Raw genomic sequence first — 27598 nt, forward strand, 5'->3', positions numbered from 1 at the left:
TGATAGGCAACAAAAGTGGGTTAGTAAAATCCAAGCTTATGATTTTGAAATTGAATATGTTAAAGGTAAGAATAATGTGGTTATTGATGCATTATCCAGGAAACCAAAAATAATTGCTAATTGGAAATCATTGTTATTAGTGGAATACTCCAAGTACACATTTACTTGTGATTTAATAGATGGAAATGTACATGATGACATATATAAGATCATGAATGATATTATTTACGACAAAGATAGAATCTTTCTTGTACTTGGTTCTAAACTAAAATTAAGAATTATGCAAGTAGTTCATGATCTCCATTTGGCAGGACATCCTGGTTATTTCAAAACTTATTGGAAAATACATGAGCGATTCACATGGAAAGGGCTAAAAAATGATGTCTTATGTTATGTGAAGGAATATATCTATGCCAGCAAAATAAAGCTGAACATTCCTATCCAGCCAGACTACTTCAGCCTTTACCCATTCTAGAACAAAAATGGGAAAGTATTTCAATGGATTTCATTACTAGTTTGCCCTGAGTATAAGGTAAAGATTGTATTTTTGTTGTGGTTGATAGACTAATGAAATTTGTACATTTATTTGCTATCACAACAAAATTCACAATAGTTCAAGTTGCAAAATTATTTTTCAAGGAGGTTTTCTGCTTACATGGTTTGCCTAAAACATCATCAGTGACAGAGATAGCAGATTCTTGAGTATCTTCTAGGAAGAATTATTCAAGTTAACAAGTACAAAGTTGAACCATAGTACCAACTACCATCCACAAACAGATGGACAAACAAAGATTGTGAATAAGTGGATTGAAGGTTTCCTTAGTCATTATGTGGCTGGCCATCAAAAGGCTTGGATCACTTCTATGGACCTTATCAAATTGTCCGAAAGATTATTGCAGCCACTTATGAACTGAATCTTCCCACAGGAAGCCGCATACATAATGTCTTTCTCGTTTCTTGTCTTAAGAAGGCATTGGGCAAACAGATACCATTTCGGAAGAATTACCACCCTTGGATTCTGAAGGCAAACTAGAAATGGTTCCTGACAAAATTCAAGATGCCCGTGAAAGGCGTTTGGGTACTTGGTCTATCAAGGATTATGTGATCCAATGGAAGAATTTGCCAATGGATGATGGTACTTGGGAAGGTGAACAAGTATTACAATACACCAATTTATAGTTGCTTGTGGGCAAGCAACATGGGGAAGGGGAGATCTGTAATATCCCTCCAAGAGGACTTTATTTTGGAAGTCGAGAAGCAAATAAATATTAATTATTTTATATTAGTTTTGATTTTCTAATATAAATTAATTGATAATGTTTATAGTTTTTTTTTTTTTAATTTAATAAATTAAGCCTATTTTATATTAAGCTTATTTAAGTTAATGCAGTGGAATTGATGCATTAAGCTTATTAAGCTTTTTAATCAAAATATTAGTTCAAATCAATTCACAGGATCTACCCAATTGCCATTATTATAAAAAAAAGGCATGCGACGGAGTGGAGGATGTCGAAGATTAGAAAGAAGACTTGATTAAAGGCAACTTGTAAGTTGCAGAGAATATTTACATCTGAATTCCTTTCGTGAGAGTTATTTTCTTACCTAGTGGAATTTGTAGATTTTGTGACAGGAAGACAAGAAGGTTATCTTATCCTATATGGCAGTATCATAATTAAGAAGAGACAAGGAGTGTTCCTCTATCTATACTGGGCAGTTTCCAAATTAATAGGTATTGATTGATGGACCCATCAGCAATATAAGCTAATGCATAGGCAGAGTATTTTGTTATCAGGTGTTTGACAAGAATGAATACACGGGTCAAAGAAACTGGTATCAATATTTGTGTGGAAGACGATTTCAGTGGTTCGTAATTTGGAAGCACCAACAAATAATGTGTGTGGATACGTTATGGAAAAAGACAAGAACTTGATTTTGTCTCCATGCGGTGGCAATGAATAAACAAAATTATATCCATTTTGCAGCAGGAAAGATATCAAGCCTATCCTAGAGAGTTTTGATTAAAGCCAGAGGGAGTCTTTGACATGCCAGAACCTACTGCAAAGACATAATTGAACTACGTAGATTCCATGTGAAGCAAAGGAGAATATTGTGCCTCAAATTAGAACAATTCATTAAAAGACAAGGGAGCATCATATTATCACATAACCATTCGCGGGATTCATCGCCTACATTTCAAAATCATTCTAAGTATTGAGTATGGGTCGGGTAAGTAATTTTACAATTGTAGTTACAAGTCAGAACAAATGTATCTCAGAATAAAGAAGTATGCTTATACTCCAAGTGCACACTTGCTTCAGTTAATTGTCAGGATTGTGTGTAACAAATTCAAACATTTATTGTGTTCAAAAATTGGTTTTCAATTGAATCAATTATGTGCTCAAATTTTATAAATGTGCTGGATATATTTTGGAAATTACATACAAAATTAGATTTCATAAACCCGAGATTTTACAAACCCACAAGAGACACCAATCTACACAATTGAGCATGTACGAAGTTCAACAATTTCTTCTTAAATGAGACAATGATCCAAATAAGTTCCACTTTTTAAATGTTGGTTCTTCAACAAATGATGACAATTACAATCTTCATAAAAAATCCTTCTTAATCACTCCATAATTTTCTTGGTGATTGAATATCTTTCATTGATTCATTCAATCCATTTATTTACTCTATGATGATAGCATTATCTCTTTAAATAATCAGAAATATTCTTCATATATCTCGCACATTTGTTCACGTTCAGAAATCTGCTTACACATGCATTACAGGGATATCTTCATTGCAGTGTGTAATTTTCCGGAAGACAAAAAACATTGAAACAAATTTGACAATAAATTCACCCTATATAATTTTCAAAAACATGAATATATAATCCTAATTCCTGACTATGGGAGGGTTTGTAACTTTGTGGGGACAATTATAGAGCATTATATTTCTGTTTACTTTTCTATGCGAATAAAGAGAATTAAAATAAAAGAATAATACTCTTTTATCTAATTTTTACTAATAAAATAAAATTGTGAATATGACAGAATTAAAAATAATAATAAAATAATATAATTAAAAATAAATTAATATAAATGAACATACAAAATATTAATATTTTTCTAATAATAAATAAATAAATATATACACAATATAAATCTTTTTCTACAATAAATATATAGAAATTAAAGAAATAATAACATTACACTAACAAGTCAAAAATGACTCAAAAACATGCACTTAAATAACATGTATCATGGATTCATCATTGTAACTCAAATCACAAAAGTTCTCAAGGATTCAATCTTATTGAAAGATGTTCTAATCTTCATGTTGCAGCAAGTCAAGATATGACAGAATTCTATAAAGAATGAAGACATGATGGCTGGAAATGAACCGGAAATCATATGTATTTGGATGGAAAGGGCCAATGACATGAAAAAGTCTAAGCACATGGGAATGCGTGCAAATGACATTTTTTGACTCATAACTTTTAGTCAAAAATGGGTTCTCAAGATGCGATTACATGTAAAGGAATTTAGATGTAATCATGACATGTGATTGGGTTTGGAGAATGTGATCCATGTAAATGGGAATAAAGGATGAGACTTCATGCAATGTGGATGCAAGGTGAGATTACATGCAATCGCATGTGGAGAATGAAATGCAGTGTATCATGACATGTAATGATGGATGTGGAATGAAATGATGCACTTGCATGATATGCTGAAAGGTCGAGTGAAATGAAGTGTGCTCAAGTTCTTGGGAAAGAACTTGCAATTTCTTCCAAAAGAAGAAAAATGACAAAGCAAGCAAACAAACAACAAAAACAAGCACAAAAGAAACACATGCCTTTGGTCTTAAACTCAAACATGTCAACAAGCAAGTTGTTTTCCAATGCAAATTCGAATTTGGAATTTGGGGAAATTTTGAAAATGTGAAAATGAGAGTTTTTGTCATTTTTAAAGAAAAATGCACTTTTATTAGCATACATTTGGACAAATGTGCAATAACAAGCCATAATATGCATGGAAATAGCAAGATAAGCATGAATTGATGATCAAGTATGAAAATGTCCACTTACTTGGAGATCAAAGAGCCAAAATAACAAGTTTGACTTGACGACTGATTCTCCCTCAAATCTAGATTCTCAAACAATAATTTGACTTCTTCCACACTTGCATGTAATGGACATTGAATGGTCGAATTTGATATGAGAATGCCAAAAACGTATTCTCCAAAGGCAATAGCATGCATTAAAACTCAAAAATGACCCCTCTTGATCCAAATGTATGGGCTGAAATGCCATTTTTTGAGTTTTTTTAACAAAAATGTGGCTTTTCTATGCAAAAATGTGGGCAATTTTTGCAAAAAGTGGCAAAAAATGCATGTTTTTGAGTCATTTTTGACTTGTGAATGCAAAAACAACTTTTCCAAATGCATATACATGGACCCAAATGCAAAAATGTGGCTTCAAAATGCAAAAAAGTGGATAAGAACCCCAATTTTCTAGGCGTTTTTAGTCAAAACTTGATTCATAAAAGGCATGAAATGAAGCTTTTTTGACATCTAAAGGCAAAAACATGTTCTTCAATAGCACATATATGGATTAAAAGCTCAAAAAAACTTATATTTGAGCCAAAAAGTGATCAAAACTGCCCCAAATCTGAGCGTTTTGAGCAAAAACGTGGCTAAAAAGTGCATATATTTGAGTCATTTTTGTCTTGAATATGCAAAATCATGACTCCCAAATGCATACATATGCATTAAAACTCAAAAACGTCTCCTTTGTGATGAATTTCAAGCCACTATATGGGCAGATCTAAGTATTTTTGATGAAAAACGTGTTCTTGGAGGAGGAAAACATGAAGTTTTTTGCCCTTTCTTCAAATTCGGGTTCATCGTTTACAAATGCATGAAACATATGCAAAATGCATTCTCCAAGTGCCATTACATGTTTTAAAAACATGCAAAACTCATCTAGGAGGGTCATTGCAAATTTTAAAAACTCAAATATGCATTGCTCATTCTAGAAGGGTGATTGCATATTTTCAGTCAAAGGCATTTACACGCTTTTAGTTCAAAAGCTCATTCTCTAGACGCATTTGCATATTTTTAAAATATGCTTTATGTGCTAGCCTTTATTGAACACACTCTTGGAGTGCATATGCATGTTTTAAAAATATGCAATATGCTTACTTCAATCTTTGTGGGACATTGCATATTTTGAATCAAAGGCATTTACATGCTTTTAGTTTAAAAGCTCATTCTCTAGATGCATTTGACTTGCACAACTTAAGTGATTTAAATAAGCACATGTCAATTTAATTTTTCATGAAATATTACTTAAATGGGTCAAAATAACATTTGCACTATCATAATAAAAATATAATGTGCAAATATTATTTGAAAAGTACTATTTGCTTTAAGTGAAAACTCAAAATGATAAAGTAACTTAAAAACATAAGATAAAGTGAGTTTTTGTTATATTTTTCATAAGTGAATGTGCACTTAAAAATATAACATGATATTTTTAATTTGTGCAGTTGCATCAAAAAGGTCCACTTTTTGGGCACTAAAATGGTCATATCTTTTGACTGCTAACTCCAATTAAGCCCTAAGATATACTAAATTGAAGGGAAAATCGAAAACAATGACTTGAGCAAAACCAAAGGACTAAAAACCAGCAAACACACTCTCAAAAATGAAGAAAAGTACGTTGAAGGCCTCAAAAATGAAGCATGTGTTCGACAAATAGAAAAATGAAAAAGAGTTGACGAAAGCCTTCAGTAAAATAATTTATTATATCAATTGATACTGATTGGTTGATCAATACTAACCAATTAAATAATGAATTAAGCTCAAAGAAATGCGAAACTAAGTAGAAAAAGTTTCGTATTGTTACCTACATTTTGTGGTGACAAAATGTACGACAACAACTAGTTCCGTCTGGGGAATGTTACTCATTTGTTCTTGGAAAAAAAGAGTGACATAGAATCTAGTTCTCTAAGTGCCTTCATCCACTCCACTAGATTATAGAGTCACATGACAAAAACAAAAACTAACCTAACACAATTAAAGCAAAGCAAATCTAATAAAATGAAAAATGTGCAAGTGCACTTATTAACAAGGAAAAACCTACTTAATTAAAACTAGCCAAAAATGCAAACTCTTAGATGAAACCATTTACAGGTTCAATAAAATAGCTACCATTTTTCAGCAGCTTGTAGTATCTTGCATGTTCACATGCAACTTCATATTGATGGAACACGAATAACAGGAGCAATAATATCAATCCCTGATGTAACCCATCTTGGAAGAAATGAAGGAATTCACCTTTTTGAGATGAATCATGTGTACTACTATGAATTGAAACTGCTCCTTCAGAACTGAAAACTCTTATTTGACATCTTCTTTGATAGTATTTTCATGTTCAGATACATGTGGAATTTGTAACTTTCTATTAGCTTCCAACCAAGCAAGATGTCGGATTGGACATCCCCTTGATCGAACAAATTCTGAACTCTTCTTGCCCACTGCAACTTGCTTGACTGGCTCATCAATCACCAACACTTCAAAATGATCAAGAAAACCTTGCTCATATGATTTTAGTAATGACATGAAAACACTGCCTACCTCAACATACTGATCAAAAACTTCTAACTTGGGAAAGTCTCTATTGTTTATGAGAAATTCTTTCTCAAGCTTCAGGGTAAAACACTTATGTAAAGTGTACTCAAGTTTATGACCTTGAGACACAAATACATCATTTTCAGCTTGATTAGAAATTGCTTGCATGTTTGCTTTTATGACATGATTATTTTGAACATTGGAAGAAATTCTAACCTTCCTCATCTTTTCATCACTAGCCTTATGAGACTGTGTACACTAGTTATGAGAGTCGCTAGCTATGTCTTCTTCATTTTCCTAAAAGAGAATAGCGAGATCACTAGCTTTGGATACAGGATGCTTTACTGTTGTCTTCGCTAATGGGGATTCAATTGCAAGCTTCTTTGATGGTGAAAGCAATTTTTGTTGATTCGCAACAATAGAACTACAAAGAACAATTGGAAGAGATCTCCTTGGTACATCTTTATAGAACATGCCTTGAGCTATTTTCTTTTTGAGGGCAACTCATTTGTTAACCACTACACTACTACAAGATCTGCCACTGTGCTAGAGGAAAATGAGTTAGAAGAATAATAACTTTCTCCAAATCCACTTGCTTCAATTCTTATCTTCCCTACAAGAATAAGATCATCTTCAATTTCAATCGCCAATGCCTGTGCAACTGCAAGAGTAGCCAAGGCTTCTCTCCTTCATAGAAAACTGACTTCAGGAATTTGAGCGTTGACAAAGAAACATTTCAAATTTGCAGTTGTAGGTTGAGCAACAACTAGAACTATCTGTGTCAATTTGTTGAAATAAGCAACAAATTCACACATAGGAACATGAGATGAGTTCTTCAGCTGAGCAAGTTGGGCCAACAATGCATGAGCATCTTCTAGAGGCTTAAACCTTTCCTCAAACTTGGCCATGAGAGTAGCCCAGTTTGTGATAATACATGGTGGTTAATGGTAGAACCAATCAGCAACCACGTAGAGTTTCCACGAACAACCTAACAGACACATCCTCGTATTCAATAGCATGAACACCTCATGCAATGTAAAAAGCAGCAATATGTCATCACCAGAAAACTTGGGAAAGTTCCTTTGTGAGTCATCAGGAAGATCATGTAGAGGTGGAGCTAGATTCAATGGTAAATGCATGAAACAACTTCAAAAAGTACAACGAAAAAGGACATAGGTATGCTTCAAACGAAAGCATGAGGCTCTCAAATAAGTGTCATGTCCCCAACATAGTCGTCAAAAATCTATTGGGTGGATATTTTGCAACTGACAGTTTTGGGTAAAATCTAGTCACAAAATAGGATGACCAGCCACAATGTGTGAAATAGAGTCTCTCCTACCTTAAAGGGAAGGCTCCCCCTTCTCACCATTCCTTGGATCATCTCAAGGTAAGCAAGAAGTTGAGAGATTTTGTAAGGGGTGTTACCAATATTCTTTCCTCTTAGATTTCAGGAAAGAATCCACTTACTCACAGAGCGAGTAATGGGCAAGATGAAACCTCAAACTACACTTCTTTCTAAAGTTGTAAACGGGGATACTAATAAACTAGCACTAACTCAAAGGTTGATTGAAAATGTATCGGTTCAGCTCTAAGTCCTGTTTGTTTAATTTAAAAGAAAAATTGCTACCATTGGGGCGAAAAGACTTCTAGAAGTAGATGATTTCTATTCTATTCTTATGAGAAAAACATCCACCATTGGGGTGCAAAGACTTCCAAAAGTAGGGAAATTCTAACTATCTTTTGTGCATTTGAGATGGCAATACAAACTACAGTCAAAGCTTCTAGTTTATGTATCACCACAATCGCTCCCAGTGAAAGCTTCAACTCTGATTGCTATTTAACTCACTATGCTCTATTATTGAACACACAATAATAACATTAGTCAAAGGGAATAGGCAGAAGTTACGGTCAAAGCTTCTAATTTGCTCTATCACAATTGCTTCTAGTCAAATCTTCGAATCAAATTGCTTCTTTTATTTACTTTTCTCCCAAATTTGTATTGCACAATCAAAATTATGCTTGCACAAGTTTGGTAGAGCTTTCTTGCATACAACAAAAGATGATTTTTACAATGAGGGAACACTCCTTATATATGCAAAGGAATTGAGAAAAAGACAAAGGAAAAAGTGGGAGCAACTCAACCAACTTTGACCCTATCTAACTAACAAGATAAATTATTGGGTTACATGTCATTACACATGCAAATCGTATTACATATAACTACACAATTTCCTCCAATACATCCTCTTCAATTACAAATATGAAAGAAGAAGTAGAAAGATAGAAGAGAATTGAAACAATCATAGGGATTGTTCTGAAGGACCTTGTATTTGGCGATGCTATCTCGAATGATCATGGGATCGGTTGTTCCTATATTTTGTGCCACTGCATTCACCTTGATAACCATCGTGTTGCGTCTTTTGATAGCCTCTGACTCTCTTTGATGAATTGTCTGTTGTCATTTGAAAAATTGATGTGATCAGTCTTTTTCTCATTCGAGTTGTCATGAATTCTCCTTTGTAGATTGACATTGTATGGATTTTTTGACACTTTGAAGACCTTTTCGATGATGTCCGGATGTAAACTCAGAATAATTTTCCACCAACACTTTTAATTTTGTTTTTTTATGAAGCAAAGTGCTTGGCACATTCTCATACAAACTCAAGTTCCAAAGCCACCATTGGGAAAGTGGAGACCACATGAATAATTTCTTTTTTGAAAATTAAAGCACATCTTCTTCACTTGATATCTTCATTCTTTATAGAATTTTGGCATATCTTGACTTGCTGCAACATAAAGATGAGAACATCTTTCAATGAAATTGAATCCTTGAGAGCTTTTGGGATTTGAGTTACAATGACAAATCCATGAGAGGTGGGTATTCAAAGTATGGATTAGACACTTCTAGAACACATATGATGGTTGGAAATGAACCAGAAATCATATGTATTTGGATGGAAAGGGCCAAAGTCAGACTTGGAAAGATGGATTGCATGTGGGAAATGATGGGCTTTCTTTGAAGAATGAAAAAGTCTAAGCATATGGGAATGCATGCAAATGACATTTTTTGACTCTTAAAGAGTAACTTTTAGTCAAAAACGGGTTCTAAAGATGCGATTACATGTAAAGGAATTTACATGTAATCGTGACATGTGATTGGGTTCGGAGAATGAGATGCTTGTAAATGGGAACGAAGGATGAGACTGCATGCAAATGTGGATGGAGGGTGAGATTACATGTAATTGCATGTGGAGAATGAGATGCAGTGTGTCGTGACATGTAATGATGGATGTGGAATGAAATGATGCACCTGCATGAAATGCCAAAAGAAGAAAAACGACAAATCAAGCAAACAAATGACAAAAACAAGCACAAAAATATCATGTGCCTTTGTTATTAAACTCAAACATGTCAACAACAAGTTGCTTTCAAGTGCAAATTTGCATTTGGAATTTGCGGAAATTCGAAGAGTATGAAATTGAGAGTTTTCATCATTTTAAAGAAAAATTACACTTTTCATGTCATACATTTGGACAAATGTGCAATAACAAGCCATAATATGCATGGAAACAGAAAGATAAGCATGAATTGATAAGCAAGTATGAAAATGTCCACTTGGAGATCAAAGAGCCAAAATAACAAGTTTTATAGATTTGAAGACCAATTCTCCCTCAAATCCGGATTGTCAAACAATAATTTGATTTCTTCTGTACTTGCATGTAATGGACATTGAATGGTCGAATTTGATATGAGAATGCCAAAAACATAATCTCCAAAGGCAATAGCATGCATTAAAACTCAAAAAATGACCCCTCTTGATCCAAATGTATGGGCTGAAATGCCATTTTTGAGTTCTTTTAACAAAAATATGAGTTTTTAATGCAAAAATCTGGGCCGTTTTCGCAAAAACGTGCTTAAAAAATGCATGGTTTTGAGTCTTTTTTTACTTGTGAATGCAAAAATGGCTTTCCTAAATGTAAATGCATGGATCCAAATGCGAAAATGTGGCTTCAAAATGCAAAAAAAGTGGATAAAAACTCCAATTTTTTGGGCATTTTTAACAAAAACGTGATTCATAAAAGGCATAAAATGAAGTTTTTTTGACATCTTAAAGCAAAAACATGGTCTTAAATAGCACATATATGGATTAAAATCTCAAAATGACTTATATTTGAGCCAAAAAGTGATCAAAACTGCCCCAAATCTAGGTGTTTTTAGCAAAAATGTAGCTAAAAATACATGTATTCGAGTCATTTTTGTCTTGAATATGCAAAATCATGACCCCCAAATGCATATATATGCATTAAAACTAAAAAACACCCCTCTTGTGATGAATTTCAAGCCATTATATGGGCAGATCTAAGCATTTTTTTAATGAAAAACATGTTCTTGGAGGAGGAAAACATGAAGGTTTTTGCCCTTCTTTCTTTAGACTCAGGTTCATCATTTGCAAATTAATGAAAGATATGCAAAACACATTCTCCAAGTGCCATTACATGTTTTAAAAACATGCAAAACTCACTCTAGGAGGGTGATTGCATATTTTAAAAACTCAAATATGCATTGCTCATTCAAGAGGGGTGATTGCATATTTTAAGTCAAAGGCATTTACATGCTTTTAGTTCAGAAGCTCATTCTCTAGATGCATTTGCACTATCATATATAACATTTACACTATCATGTTAAAAATGGGTCATAAATAACATTTACACTATCATATTAAAAATATAATGTGCAAATATCATTTTAAAAGTAATATTTGCTAGAGCATATGATTTTAAAATGTTAAATCAAACTATATAGTTAATATAGTCAATTAAGTGAAAAATTTAAAAACAACTCAACTTAAAGATATAACATAAAGTGCACTATAGTTACTTTAAGTGAAAAATCAAAATGATAAAGTAACTTAAAAACATAACCTAAAGTGCACTATAGTTACTTTAAATGAAAAATCAAAATGATAAAGTAACTTAAAAACATAACATAAAGTGAATTTATGTTAAAGTGAATGTCAACTTAAAAATAGAACATGATATTTTTAATTTGTGCACTTTTATCAAAAAGGTCCACTTTTTGGGCACTAAAATAGTCATATCTTTTGACTGCCAACTCCGATTAAGCCCTAAGATATACCGAGTTGAAGTGAAAACTGAAAACAATGAGCACTAAAATAGTCATCTTTTGACTGCCAACTCCGATTAACCCCTAAGATATACCAAATTGAAGTGAAAACCGAAAGCAATGACTTGAGCAAAACCAAAGGACTAAAAACCAACACACACTTAAAAACGAAGAAAAAGGCGTTGAAGGCCTCAAAAATCAAGCATAGGCTCTATAAATAGAAAAATGAATAAAACTTGATAAAAGGCTTTAGTAAAAGGATTCATTGTATCAATTGGTATTGATTGATTGATCAATACTAACCAATTAAATAATGAACTAAACTCAAAGAAATGCAAAACTAAGTTTAAAAAGTTTCATACTGTTACCTACATTTTGTGGTGACAAAATGTAGGACAACATTATTAAAACACATCGGCTACAAATGGTCATTGCAGATGAAGTATTTTGGCAAGGTATTTACACAAGGTTTGTAAATAGGGAACAAATGGAGCAGACAAACAAACTAATGCAAACAAACGACAGGAAGCTGGAGCTGACAAGAGGCTGGAATGGAAAAATGCAATCTAACACGAGCTAGAAATATGAGATTCAAACGCGATCCTCCACTGATGCTGTGGTAATTCAGATGTAATCTTTTTGCCAATGGTTTTTCACCCTATCTAAGCTTTAGATATGCAGATGAAGTGCATTGTTTTAGAAGCTTTTTTGCATAGAAATCCAAAAATGACTTCATATGAATTTTATGATGAACTTAGACAAAAAAAATCATTTTTTTACACGATCACCGAATTTAGGACTTGAACCAGAAAATTTGACGAACCCTGTGACTAAGGCAAGATTAACCGTGACCTCTTCCTTCACCACCTTAGATGGCTCCTCCCCTAGGATTCCTTCACTAATTCTGGGGATGCTCTCTCCATGTTCGATTCACATGTGACCACATTGTAGTAGTTTGCCCTCCTTTCCATACCCTATCACACCTCCTTCCTTTCATGTAGGCCCTTGCGTAGTAATACTTGCCCCATGAATCAGTTGTTCGATGAGGACTGCAAATCTTTCCACCCCTCGACTCACTTGGCATAATCCACCCTTTCCCCCTCCTTTTCCCAACTGAGGCTCGCCTACCACCACTTTCTTCACCACAAAAAGTAGATGTTCTTCACAATGTAGTGTATATCCCTTTGTGCCTCTCTTTTGTAGTCTCTGAATCTCTGTTGGCATACTATGTTCCCTCACCATCCTCTACCCTAGTCACAACTCCCTTGTTTCTCACACCTCCAATCTCTGTGAGATCCTCGACCAACCCCCACTCCACCTCACCCCCCACCTCTTTTCCACCTTTTCATTTTCACCAACATTAGTGACATATTTAGATGCAAGAATAGTAGCTGGATAGTTGATGAGGAAAGGTTCGAAACAGAGCTCTTCAAGCTTGCTATTACAATTTTCTGTTCCTTTCTCATAGTGCTCTTTAATAGAGTGTTTTGCATTGGTTTCCCTGACTTTTGGTCACAACACATTATCTATTCTATCTACAAGATCGAGTCGGTTTTGAACCCCAAAAACTATAGAACCATGATGGTTGGATATATGTTTGCCAAATTCTACACCACTATGTTGAACACTATCTTATCTAGGAAGCTTGACCGTCAACATGGTTAGGCTAGGGGGCAGGCTGGTTTTCGAATGATTATCAAACCATGGACAATATTATGACTTTGCAAACTATCATTGGGGAGGCTTCGCAATGCTCGATGAAAGTCTACTACTTTTTTGTACACTTTCGCAAGGCCTTTGATTTTGTTCCTCGGACAACCCTCTTCCAGAGACTTAGGGATATTGGGGCTTTAGAGACTCTCCTGACAACTATCATGAGGTTATATGAGAGTATTGTGGGCAGGTTTAGGACTCCTCGGAGATTTTTGGATCCTATTTAGTGCACCATTGGGGTGAATTAAGGTTGCCCTCTATCATGTACCCTTTTTGGTATCTACATTGATGATCACAAGGGTTTCCTACGAGACTTCTCACTTCGTGGACTTTTCACTTTGTGGCGATGACATCTATTTACACGATGTTTTGATCTCCATTTTGCTTTTTGCGGATGATGTGGTTCTTTTCGCTTCTTCCTTGAAGGGACTTCAACGGCTTATTAATGGGTTGGCCTCCTTTTGTGAGTCATGACAGTTAGTTATAAACCTAGGCAAGACCCAGGTGATGGTCTAAAATTTCTTGAAGACCTCACATCTCCATTTCTACTTCCAAGTCGAGGAGATTGAGATCACTTCCTCCTATTTTTTACCTAGGAATTAAGTCCTCTAGACCCTATTTCAGCTTTAGACTTGCCATGTAGCCTTGAGTGAACAAGGGTCTTGGCTCCCCGGCCATACTTGAGGGACAATGCTTTAGACATCACTTCCAAGATAACATGACCGAGATGTCTATCTTGGACTCTTTGATCAAGCCGACTATCCTCTACGACTCCATCATGTGGGGGCCCTCTCTCCTTGAGTTCGATTGCTCTTCGGTCGAGAGAGTCCAAACCCTCCTTTGGCACATTATCAGATGTCATCGGTCCACACCCTACAGTATCATCTTGGCCAAGTTTGGTACTCATCCTTTCTATCTTGGGACTATCTTTGATCTAGTTTCTTCAAGCTTTACGAACTCCACTGAGGGTCAATATGGATATTCTTACATGGCCTAATCCAATCCTACTGATAAGGCTTTCTTTTGATTCGCCCAGGGCTCTTCTCTTCTTGGTTCAATTGGGAATGTGATAGACCATCTTCCCCTCTTCCAGTTCTCTCTGGATGCTCCCACTCACCTCCTTCCCTCTCAACGGGAGTTGACAGAGCACACCAAGACCAACATCTCTAGGCAGAATATTTTCACAACATGGAGTTACCCTTTAAGGGAGCTCCACCTAAGGATGGCTTTCTATGTTGAGCACTACATAGATATCTAGTTTAGGTTATTGTGCGCCCTTCGTAACTCATTCATTGTTGGACTCATGCACTCTTCATCTCTTTTAGATCTTTTAGAGTGGGCTCTCATTACTTAAGTATATAGACCAACCATCAAATTGATAGAGGGTCGGATTCGCCACCTTTGCCCCCTTGGGGAGGCAAAGACAAAAACTAAATTTTTATTGCCCCTTCTACTATGAGATCAAGGGGAGGTTTTACTGCTTGTTCAAAGAATGCAGGTCCCTTTCATCTTTTTCAGATACACAGATCAGCTGTGTCTTGCCCTTTATCATTAGGAGCCCATATGGCTCCATGATCGCAATCTACAACTTCAGTTATCGTCAAGACAAACTTCAGACAAACTCATCACCTCCTTTGCCCCTCGATCTCTTGCCTGGGGGACAAAGCGATCACTTAGCCATTCTTTGGGTCACACTAGATCTATGAAGCCTTGTAGAGGGTACACTTGACAACATCAGCCTATCTCTAGCAACTCCTTGAGATGGTCTAGGACACACCCTCGCCCCTGACCGTACCCTTTAGTTTTGGGCTATTTCTCGCATGTGAGAAGTATTGTCTTTTCTTGGTTCTGCTCTTTTTTCTTTCCTATTTTGTTCTTTCCACAAACACCGTTTGGTGCTTCCATTGTTGGTTGTTGCCTTGTTGTACACTTTTTAGTCCCTTAGACCCTTGTGGTCGCTTGTTCGACATTAATAGATTTATCTTCTCTTATCTTATTTTTCACAATAGTTTGCTTGGATTTTCTTTTTATCTTCTCTTATTGAATGATATTCATTCTAAAAGCTTTTAACCTCCACTTTATGTTCCTTTTAATACTTTGTTAAATGCTTCAAAGAGGTGTCTATTCAAAGAGCAACGATCCCTTTACAAATCAGCCTTAACATAATTGAATTTAATTTACATAATTTTAAAATTAATTGCAATTAGATTGATGATGGGGTTGGCCAGCCTTTAAACTAAGATACCGATGTGCCTAGGTTTTACCTGGATTTAGGTGTCGATGCACCATGATGTGCGGATGCATTTGGAGCCTGCACATATGCTAGTAGAAGTGCATTCCCTACTTGTAGATGCACGCAAGATGCTTCTGAGAGCATCTAGAGAGAATCCGGATAGCATCTAGCCTTTTTGAGTGTCGAGTCACTTAAATGACTTAATAAAGCATGTGTTTAATTGCTTTTTTTGAATTATATTTTTGCTCTTTTTTGCCACAAAACCCTAAAATGGCCCTAAAAGAGGCCATTCATTGCTCATTCTTCTCATTTTGTTTGCAAATGGACTCTCTTCTCATTTGGTCTCCATTTTTGCATTTTGGAAGCAAGGTCATTATTTTTGAAGAGGATCATTCGCAGGGTGTCTAATGGCTTCTACAAAGGACATCTAAGCATCTAAGGTAAGCATTTGACCCATTTCATAAGGTTTTTTAGTGATTGTTTTTTAAATATTCGTGAATTTTTCAAGTTTTGAAGAATTTTTTTTTAAGAAATGAAGGAACAAGTTTTAGTATCTTTTTGTACTATTTTTGTATCATATATTTGCACTTGTATGTTCAATGTTCATAGTTTATTCAAATATTTCTATTTTATTATTTAAAATTTTTTATTAGATTTATAGTTTATGTTGTGCAAGAATGACCAATATTGGTAGTCAAAGTTCAGCAGCAAGGCAAGGTGAACGAAGTGATAACTTAATTATTGATGTGGCATCTCCATTATGGAGATACACCACAAGATTATCACAGGTTTTAGGAAGTGGTTCATACATTAAATGCAATGTATGTCATAGTAAACCATTCAACAACTCATATTCTCAGATTAAAGCTCATTTTATGGGCCCTACTAGTAAAGGAATAGCATTGTGCAAGGGAAGCAAATATGGAAAAGGATGAGTGATTCACAATTAGCCGGATTTATAAAAGAACAAGAAGTTGCCGATTGTTTAGTGAGAAAATCAAAATCAAGTTTGTATAAACCTTCATCTACAAAGAACAAAGTGAATGTGCCCACCGATCATGATGCATTCTCCATATATCCATTCTTTGAAGTGGGAGAGAAAGATGACGAAGTAGAAGTTGTTACCCGCAAAAGAGGTATGTTAGATCAAGCATTCAAAATGGAGGCAAGTGAGCTTGTTGATAAAGCAATTGCACGTTGCCTTTATGCTAGTGGTCTTCCTTTCAATTTGGTAAGATCGCCATATTGGGAGGAAACGGTTGCAGCCATCCTTAAAGTTCCAACTGATTACATTAGCTTTGGGTTTGAAAAGGTGCATACTACTCTTTTGCAAAAGGAAAATATTTCTATAGACAAAGCTCTTCAACCAATCAGGACATCTTTGAAAACTTCTAGTATAAATATTCCCTTGATGGATGGAAAGACACAAGAAACCGACCATTGATTAATGTGATTGCAATGCCCCCCAAAGGGGCAATGTTTTTGAGGGTGATTGATTGTGAAGGACAAGTTAATGATTCACAATTCATTTCGAGAATTCTCATTGAGGTAATAGAGATGGTGGGTAATGAGAATGTGGTCTAGGTGGTCGCAGATAATGCCAAGAATTGTAGGGGTGTAGGTGCTTTGGTTGAGTCTCGATATGACCATATTTTTTGGACACCATGCACCGTACACTTTCTCAACTTGGTCATGCAACAAATTGGCACCCAAATAGATTGGGTGAAGCAAGTATACCAAGAGGGAGAGGAGATACAAATGTTTGTGACTAACCACCACATAATCCATATTTAGATCATTCTCCAAGTTTGAGCTGTTGAAGGTGAAATAAAAGTTTTAATTAGTTAGTTTCATTTATTTATTTATTCCGAATAAGTTTTATATTCATGTTCAATTATCAAATTATTACTTGTTTGCAACTTTGCTTTATATTTGTTGTCATATTGTCAACTTGCTTAGGTTGCTGAGACTAGATTTGCATCTCATATTGTTGTTATGAGACGACTCCTCAAGGTGTGATCAACATTGAGCCAAATGGTTATTTGTAACCAATGGGGTGTGTGGAAGGCTTCAAATTCAAAGAGAGCCTTGAAGGTCAAGGGTATGGTCTTGGATGAGCATTTGGATTTCGCCGAGCCTATCATGACTATGCTACACTTTGCTAATATAGATGTGCCTTTCTTGAGGGATGTGTATGATGGCATAGACACCATGGTAGAAAAGGTAAAGCTTTCCATACAAGCATATGAGACTAACCTCACAAAAGGTGAAGCCTTGTGCAATCAGGTGGAGGCAATCATTCATCATTGTTGGGAGAAGATGACTACCCCATTGCACCTCCTTGCATATGCCTTATCTCCAAGTTACTATAGTCAAGAAATACTTGCCATGCCGGATAGAGTTGCATCATGTGCAGATGAAGAAGTTGCTACCGGCTGCTACACAGCATTTGCAAGACTCTTCCCAGATGATGAAATGCACAAAAAGGTGAGGCTAGAATTTGGCTTATTTGCTTTAGGATCAAAACTTACTCCATATGCAATAAAGGACCAAAATGACATGGGAGTTGTCACATGGTGGTACATGTATGGTCAACCATTCAAGAATCTACAATCTCTTGCAATCAAGATCCTCTCACAAGTTTTTACTTAATTTCTTATTTAACAATTGTATTCTACAATTTAGTGTTTAACATTCTTTAATTTGTTTTTCATTTGTATGTTTAATTTCATGAACACTATCCAAGTTGCAAGTTTTTCTGCTGATGAACAGAACTAGAGTACATTCTCATATCCATTCAGTGAAGCACAACCAGTTGGGCTCAAAGAAAGTTAAGGACTTGTTTTATATACATACCAACTTGCGCCTTTTGTCATATACAGAGGATGGATACAAGGAAGGGTCAACCAAGCTTTGGGATGTAGACCCTGAATGTGCAAACTTGGATGCACCACTTCAAGATTTTACTGTGATGACAAATGATGATTTTGATAACATCATGGAATGTGCATCTAGCACATTTGGAACCATGTTTAGTTCAAACGAACTTGCAACAAAAGGAGATGATGAGAATGTACATTTTTTTTGAGAATCCTTATGATTCTGATTGACTGAATTTTATTTGTGATTCTGATTGACTGAATTTGAATTGTGAATCTTGAGCCTTGACTCTTGATTGATCAACATTGAACCATGAACCATGTTTGAATTTATGATTTGAATTGCATTGGAATCTTGAACTTGAGTAATTTACTAATTAGACATTGCTGTTATTTCAATTTGAACTATCAATGGTGAAGTATCATGCTATGGAATGGTTTATTTTTGTATATTTCTTGCATTTCTTTGCATACATAAATTATTGTGTGTGTGTGTGTTTGTGTGTCTATATATATATATGAATGCACCCAAACGCATCCAAAATCCCCCCAAAAAAAATCTGCGCATCAGCACCCCACACCAGCATCAGCATCATATATATATATATATATATGAATTTACCCAAACACATCCAAAATCCACCCAAAAAAAATCTGCGCAACAGCACCCCACACCCGCATCAGCATCAGAACTAGCATTGGTAACTTAGCCTTTAAACATAAGATTAATTTGATTCTAATCAATATTTGCAGAAAGTTCTTAAGAAATCTGGCTTCATTCCTCCTCCATTAACCCCTGTATTTTAAAGCTTTTAGTGAGCTTCATGGCAGTGTCATAATAGGAAAAGTCTATTATGTAATAAACAAGAATTTATTCACCCATGTGTTATTCCATTCATGTCGGTTTTCTGTCTGAAGCATACTCAAATGATGTAACCGTGTTTGATACTTCTGAACCTAATGTAGATCTTCTTGGTGGATTCACCAGATTCTTTGAGCAATTCCCACACTTGATGAACCGACTGATCTTTTTCATTTAAAAATTGGGGGTCACGGAGTAAGTCTTGTTTCCAAGTTGTCTAATAAAGCTTACATTCTTGTAAATAAACTATTTTCTGTTGGATCTTCCATCTACTTTGCTTCTGATATATGATCTACTTGATCTAATACTTCTAGTACTGCACTATGATCTTTGTATCCAATTATCTCTTCTTTGCTTGCCGCTTAACAATTCTCTTTCAAACAACTTTATATGATGTTATATCAATCAGGTCACGTTTTCATCTTTCAAATGTGTTATCACTTTGGTGTTATCACCTCCATCTTTCAGATGCTTTATCTCCTTTTGGGATTATGTCAACGAGTTTATATATCTTATTCTTCATGATGCACATCAAATCTTATCCTTCATGCTTTTCTTTATTTGCTGCTGCTGTTAACCACCTTGGAATCATGCCATTTTTTCATATTGAACTACCACAACCTGCATCAATGTGCAAAAATTGTTAATCACCTAACAAAGACTATGACATAATAACCTTGCAAACGACTGGGGAGATCACTATTGATTTGGTTAACATACAATGGCAACCAGTTGTGATCTATTAATAGCTGCTTTGTTGAATAATTGCACTAACACACTTGTGTATGGATTTACTAGATTTATACTAAAAAACTATATTGGTTTTTCTCACCATGCGTGCAGTTTTGAATTTGCACTGAAGTTGTTTGATGCAGTTCTTGAATGCACCTCTGCACAAGATTTAACTCAAGATTGAAAGTTTTTATTTTTAAGATTGGTCTAATTTTCTCCTTGAATTCCAGGCTATCTTATGCGTTTTGTCCTTGCACCAAATCTGATTGGCCTTCCAGCAATATCTATCCCTGTAAGTGGATCCAGAAGATACATTCATCTAAAATTTTGATAATGGATCTTTTAGCTTTTTGATAAGTAATGGGTTTTTCTTCTCTGATTTTTGAGTTGTCCTCATAGAATAAGTTATTAATATGATATTAGTTGTCATTACTTTCCTTCTGTAAGTTTTAAGTATATCACACTGGAAATGTTTGCAGGTGCATTTTAAAGATATTCAAAATGTTCCAAAAATTTTAATCTTGGATCGTTAAAAACTGATACAAGTTGCCAAACATGCTTCCATTACCTACGTTTAACATCATTCCAATAACAAGTCTGAATCTTACATTATCAATATTAGTAACAATCTTATTAAATGCACAGGTTGGTCATTATGGAGGATGAACAAGCTGTATAGTTTCATAAAGAAGAAAAATTTGGAATATTTACCTTGTATCATTTCAAATTGATAGGTTCCTAAGAAGGAATATGTAGAATATGTAACAATGATTTCAATGAGTGGCCCCTAACTACTACTATCCACATACTCCTAAAAACTTTCTTCTAGATTTTGTTATAATCATTGACAATATTCTTCTTAAGGATGTCATAATGGAAAATCTCCCTTGCACCTCATAGATGTGGAGTGATTCAAGTGATGAATCATGTCACCTCCCTTTATGGTAGTCACTTTTCACATTGAAATTCTTTATAAATACTTGGAATGTGAAACTATAAGATGAAAAAGAGCATTTAGGATTGTCCCTAAGTCAGTATTCACACTGGAATGCATATTTTCCAAAATCAATCAAAAGTGCCTCAAAAAATCAAAATTGAAAATACATCATGAGTGGCAAATATTTAAGAAACCAAATTATGGTATGATAATGAGTTCAGTTTCACAATAGATTCTCTTATTTGGGTTCACTATCAACATTGAAATAATAGAGTTCTGTAGTTTTGCACCTCTTTTGAAAGATTATGTCCTTTTTTGTAAACTCCCATTTTAATTAAATCCTTCATTTATTTTTTCAGTATTATCTGATTCATTTTCCTTAGCTTCAATTGTTTCTTTTATTCACACTAAGTTTATGCAATTTAGGTTATTTTCCATTACAATGCAAATTAATTTGCATAGTTGATTCAGAATACTTTGTTCCATGATTGTGACATTAATATGTGACCCAGTGTAGTCATTAGTCTAGGTTTCAAAGATGTTTACTCCCTGAGATGAATATTAATTAACATATAGAGTAAAGAAAAATATTACTTACAGAACATAGAATATTAGTAGCTGACAATGCCAAGTACAATATAGTTTCAAAAAGATAGATAATTTATTCCAATATCTAATGTGTACATTAATGAACTGAATCTCTACATGCATACATTGAGTACATAAATATCATCACGTGCTAGTTAAGATTACGAGCCACTAGGATCAAGAACAACCAACATTATTATATAGCTTGACTAAAAATACATCAGCCCCCCCGCCCCCAAAAAAAAGTCTTCTAGACAACTAGAACAAAACAAAAATGGGAGTTGAAACAAAACAAAGACCATCGTGAGGTATTGTAGGGCATCCCTAGAAGTGTGGAGGATGTTGGACTTTGGGTAGACACTTGGGAGTGTTGCTGTTGAAGGCACTAGAGGTGTTGGTTGTCACCAACTCCCTCACCTGGGTTGTCTTTACCATGTAAGTTGCATTTGTCAGCTAGTTCTTAGTCTTTTCAATCTCACTGTCCTCCTTTAGCTTATCATCCTTCTTTGCCGTAGCAATTGAGTTCTCTTCTCTACTAACAATCGATCCTTCTTACCTATATAGTGCCCTCAATCCACCACAATCTACTCTAGATTAGCAATAGGGTTGCACTCTTGAGCCAATTGATCCCTAAATTTCTTCGACTAATCAACCAAGGCCTTTAGATCTTGCTCTATCTGGTAGAGTGCCCTCTCCCATTGTCGAGTAGACTCCTTGATAGCTAGTTATGAAATGATATTTCAATATAACATACCAAATTGATTTTTCAAGTTTTAACATAGTAACATATCCAATACTATAGTAACATTCAAAAATCGAAATTCAAACTATCAACAAATAGGATTTTCATCTATACTAGTTATATCAAAGATTCAAAAATCATAAAGATGATTATAATTAGTAGCATGATATATATCATGATCAATATCAAAATGAGTGCAAATTCATGTCAAAATGTAGTGAAGGAGATCTCTAAACATCCTCCAAGTCAAAGTCCTCATCACTAGAACTACTAGACTCCTCATGGTCAAGTTTTGCCAAAAGAACACAAACCAGCCCTACATTGGTTTTTGCTGCAATCTCATCCTCACCAAGTTGAGATGGATCCTCTAGATCTACATCCCATCATGCTACTAGGATCTCTTTATACATGCGTGTCTTTGGATTTATGATACAAAAGACACTATGTATAGCAACTACCTTCTTCGCTCTCTTAGAGGTAAGTTTGTTCATCTTAATAGAGTGGATGAAGCTATGAGTAGACTAGTTCCTCTTTGCAACTGAGGAACTAGAAACCTAAGATAGAAAAGAAATGACCAGCATGGTAATATTTTCCCTTTGTGATCCATGACATTTCCACCACAAAATAGGATGACTACATGAACATACGAAGCATCGACATCGAAAGAATAAACATGAACACATGAAATAACCGAGTATTAAGTAGCTCATCAATATATAAACTAAGTATGAAATAACATACAAATCAAATCAGGTAACTAGGTACCACTAAAACATAAAACATAACTATAAAGGTGGCCTAAAAGAATTCAGCAATATAACATGAAAAGTAAACTAGGGGTAGGCACTACATCCACAATATCCTTGGCAGGTTTCCAAAAACCTCGATCAACCACCTCAACTGCTGCATTGAGCTTTACATATGATGAATTTGTCCACTCCTCACATACAAACATACCTTTCAAACCAGACTTTGTGTTAAAAACTGATTTCAACGTGAGAAAATTTGTTTCAAATCTAATGACCATTCGACAAGACAAGTCTTTATTCTTTGTGTGTTGCCTCATAAGGTTGAGGACCCAAGCATGATTATATATGAACTTGCAAATATTCTTGCTTTCTCTACACATTTTTTTATCCAAGGGACTTTACCTAGATCCTCCAACATGAGGTCAAGGAATGGGCAACACAAAGGGTCCAAAACAAGTAGCGATGCCTCTCCATAAGAAGTTTACTAGCAGCAACATAATTTGTTGCATTATTTGTCACAATTTGCACCACATTCTCCTCACCCACCTCTTTCAACACTTCCTTCATTGCCTCACAAAGATACTCAACAATTTTGGTCTTCCTGAAGGCATCAATTGATTTCAAAAACACTGTGGAACCTAAGAAAAATTAAAGAAATTTAGTACAATCACAATGATGAATCAATTTACTACTAAATTAGTAAATTCTAACTTTCTAAGTACAATATTGAATTACTTGATGAGGAGACAAGAAAATTTAGGAGTGTTCTATTTCTTATATCAATCCAACCATTGGTCATGACGATGCAACCCTTCATGATCCATACTTTACGTTGCTCCTCAATTTCAACTTTTACATCAGCAACACGATGGGCCAAAATAGGACCTTTTAGCTCCTCAATATTAGAGGCTTTGAACCCCGGACAACAAACAATAACATCATCTATGGCAATATGCCAATAAGGAGACCTAAAAGTTAAAACAAATTAAATAAACAACATAAGTATACTTATTGTGCAATCAAGGGAAGACATACAAATTAAAAATTAAAATTATAAGTACCTTGCTGCATTAAATGGAAAGTTGTTGCAGAAGAAGAAATCTCCAAGTGCCAATTTTTCTTGCTTGTGCTTCTCCTTATTCCAAGCCATGCTCTCAAGTGATAGTTGTGCATTTGGAGTTATGCATGGAATAAAGATGGAATCAAGTGAGGATCTTTGTTTACACACCTGACGCCCAATGCTGGCAATCTGAGATGCAGTAGTAGAAGGTGGAACTCGAGCGTGACCATGTCCATGATAACTCAAAGAGCCCTCTACACTTCTAGCTCTAGCTAATTGTGCCATCTCTTCTTGTTGCTTTTTTAAAATTCTTTCTTCTCTATAGATTCCTCTAAGAGAGCTTGCATATCACACATAATATCTTGGGATACCTCCTTGCATTTTTTAATATCACGCTTTAGTATATGTGCAAGGTGATATTTCAATCTATTAATGGCTCCCCCTTTATATGTTGTCATACAATGCCAACATGTCACAACTCCTTTCTTATGCCTAGGAATACCATGTTTCCAAGCCCTATCCCTTGCTACTGCACTAGGGTCAACAGCAGAGTATGTTTTAGGCCTAGTTCCACTACCCTCAGGTTGAGACACGATGTTGTTGCTGCTGCAATATACCATAAAAAAATTTAAAAATAAGCATTTAGAATATAAAAAATCCAAATTACGAACACTAGGGCTACTTACTTTTCAAGTTTTTCATCACCATAAAATGGAAAAAATCTAAAGAGTCCAAACACATGCAAATAAAAAAAATTCATGAATGTAAAAACAATTGCAAAATAACAAGAAAAAAAAGTATCTTACCTCTTCAAATTTTCTCTATAAATGGATATGTAACCCAAGTTTGAAGAAGCCTCCTCCAAATGCTTTTGTTAACTTCTCTCAATGCTTATATGCAAGCTACAAAGTGGCACAAACAATCAGCAAGCAATAGATGAGAGCCAACCAATTTGCTAATTTATCTCCCAAAACCCCAATACTCTTCCTTCAACTCTTTTTCCTCTATTCTTTGTGTTTGCAAGTGATAGAATGAACATTTTAGGTTTAACTTATGCTTTAGAATGTTTACTTACCAAACAAAACATAAAAAACCATTAAAAATAAAAAAAATTGTCCTTTTCGTATGCTAACTGCTAGCCGAGTCAGCCTAATAGGACTCGGCAAGTCAGCCTTTACTTAGTCAAGATATGGCTGAGTCTAAGGCAAGAGGCCATTGGCCTTGTTTTGCCTGGCTCGCCTCAAGACTCACTGAGTCTAGCAAGGACTCGCCGAGTCCTATAACGTCGGGTGACACTAATACTTGATTTATTCAATCTTATCATTAACCTTTGTTGGCTAAACATTCTTTAGGGCTCTGCGAGTTCATTTGATGAAGTTGTTTCCCAAACATCTAACTTCAAACTTATTACTCTTGTATGGCTATTGCAACTCCAAGAAATTTAGGTCTTATTTTCCCTTATTCCTGAGCTTATCGAATATTGGCTCAACCATAAACTCCTTTCAATAAATTTAGACTTATTCTAATCTACTGAATTGTTTTTTTAATCTTCTGGCCTTACTATATGTTGTAGCCCATCAATGATTAATTTAGGTCTTTGCTGATATGAACCAGCATGACAATGTTTTTCTATTTAAACGTATGAACTTATGAGATCAAGCATTGGAATCAATGTTCAAAGATTGGGTTCCAATTGTGTTTTTCTATTAGACATCATGTGCCAGAGGCTTTTTGTTTTGTAAATTTATTTATTTGTTTGCATATTTCTTTATTATTTTTACATTTTATTATTATGATTAGTTCTCGTTATTAAATCCTATTTCAGACCTGGGATGTCAGAATAATCTTGGTGATGGACAACTGTACTAATGAAACTTTACAAGAAACTATCAGCTAGTGTATTGAAGTAGTTCCATGTGGGTCCCGTAACATCGAAGTTCATGGTGCCACCTCTAACTTAATGGCGGGCATATTGAGTCTACAAGACTTCAACAAGATTTTTGCAGTTTAATTGCAGATATGAGAATGAATTAGTAGCTTGGACATTTGTGAAAAAGAGACACCTCTAATGATCTTGCAAATTTAGCATCATGAAGTACCCCCTTAATTGTTAAAGTGCTTATTAAGTTTACAATACGAGACCCAATTCTATAAGGAAACTGATGCAGGAACATCCTAGGTGTAAGGACAATCTTGCATCACCCAAAAATATTTTTGGATTGTCTTGTCACTAAAAGCTATTTTAGTGCGGAGTTCTTATTTCAAGAAGCTTACTGTTTTTAGGAAGTTGGTTGATTGAGCTTATAATATTCTAATTTATTCCCTAGAGGTTCATTTTAGATATATCAGCTTACCAATAAAGTTTTATTGCAAGATCAATTCTAGTTTTGAAGATATTGAAAATTTTTGGTATTGGTAGTAGGGTACACAAAGATTGAACTCAATTTTGAAGGATTTAGAGGCTTCAGAAAGGGGGTCAAACCTTGCCTAATTGGAGTTTGTGCAAGACAAGTATTGTAGAGCAATTTGTGGCATTTCCAAAATGGGATCATAAAAGCAAGTAAGAGCAACTAGTGATGAGTTATGGTCTCCGGAAGTTGCGTTACCTGAAATGGACGAAAATAAAGATATTTCTTTTGAGTTCCAAAGTTTAGGCCTACTCTAATGTAATAAAATCTACATAATAATATCTTAGAGTTGGTCGACCTCAAAGCTTAGGGTTAAAATTTCTAAAGCGTTATTTGTTAGTTAAAAATTGCCTATATATAGAGAGCCCGTAGGGTTGTTGAGGACAGTTCTGGGGTATGTATATGATGGCTCTGACTTGCAGAATTTTGTAAGGAAAATGCCCATTTAGCTCTACATGTCATATTTCTAAATATTGTAATCCCATTTTATTGGAGATAATAAGAAGCCAATTTCTTGTTCTCCCAAATTGTTGTTATTTCTCTGTTTTATTGTGTTTGTGTTAATAAGGGGAGTACCCTTCATCAAAAACTGATGGCCTTTGTTCCAAATCATTTGGCCTAACAATGGATTGGCTATTAATGCAAGAGAGATTTTCCTCTCATAGATCAATGTTTGTTTTCAATCAGCATGCTCTGTTGAAATTAATTCTCAAGAATCTTTAAATTCTCCTTGACCAACAATCATGCTTGACAATAAATTTCAGATCCAGAGTGCTAACATTCATTTCCTATGGAAGCTTGGATCAACATCTGCAAGTGGACCAATAGATGAGCTTAAAAAAATGTTTTTGACAGCATGTAAATGTTTAGCTAATAGTTAGCCAACGGTTCCATTAGAAATTGACAGATATTAGATTTATCATAGGATTGTA

General features: G+C 35.0%; 1 protein-coding gene across 4 annotated transcripts in view; it reads left to right on the forward strand.

The window, feature by feature from the left end:
- The window catches only part of FAAH (fatty acid amide hydrolase), a 239329-nt gene that overhangs the window by 139640 nt on the left and 72091 nt on the right, over nucleotides 1-27598 (forward strand). For all 4 annotated transcript variants that reach the window (XM_089786972.1, XM_089786973.1, XM_089786974.1 and 1 more), the window contains one exon: nucleotides 20413-20474. In XM_089786972.1, coding sequence (XP_089643098.1) covers nucleotides 20413-20474 — 62 coding nt within the window. The remainder of the gene's footprint in view (nucleotides 1-20412; nucleotides 20475-27598) is intronic.

The sequence above is a fragment of the Cupressus sempervirens genome, chromosome 6, assembly GCF_028749045.1.
Source record: "Cupressus sempervirens isolate cs-2001-9-10 chromosome 6, ASM2874904v1, whole genome shotgun sequence".
Taxonomy (NCBI): Eukaryota; Viridiplantae; Streptophyta; class Pinopsida; order Cupressales; family Cupressaceae; genus Cupressus; species Cupressus sempervirens.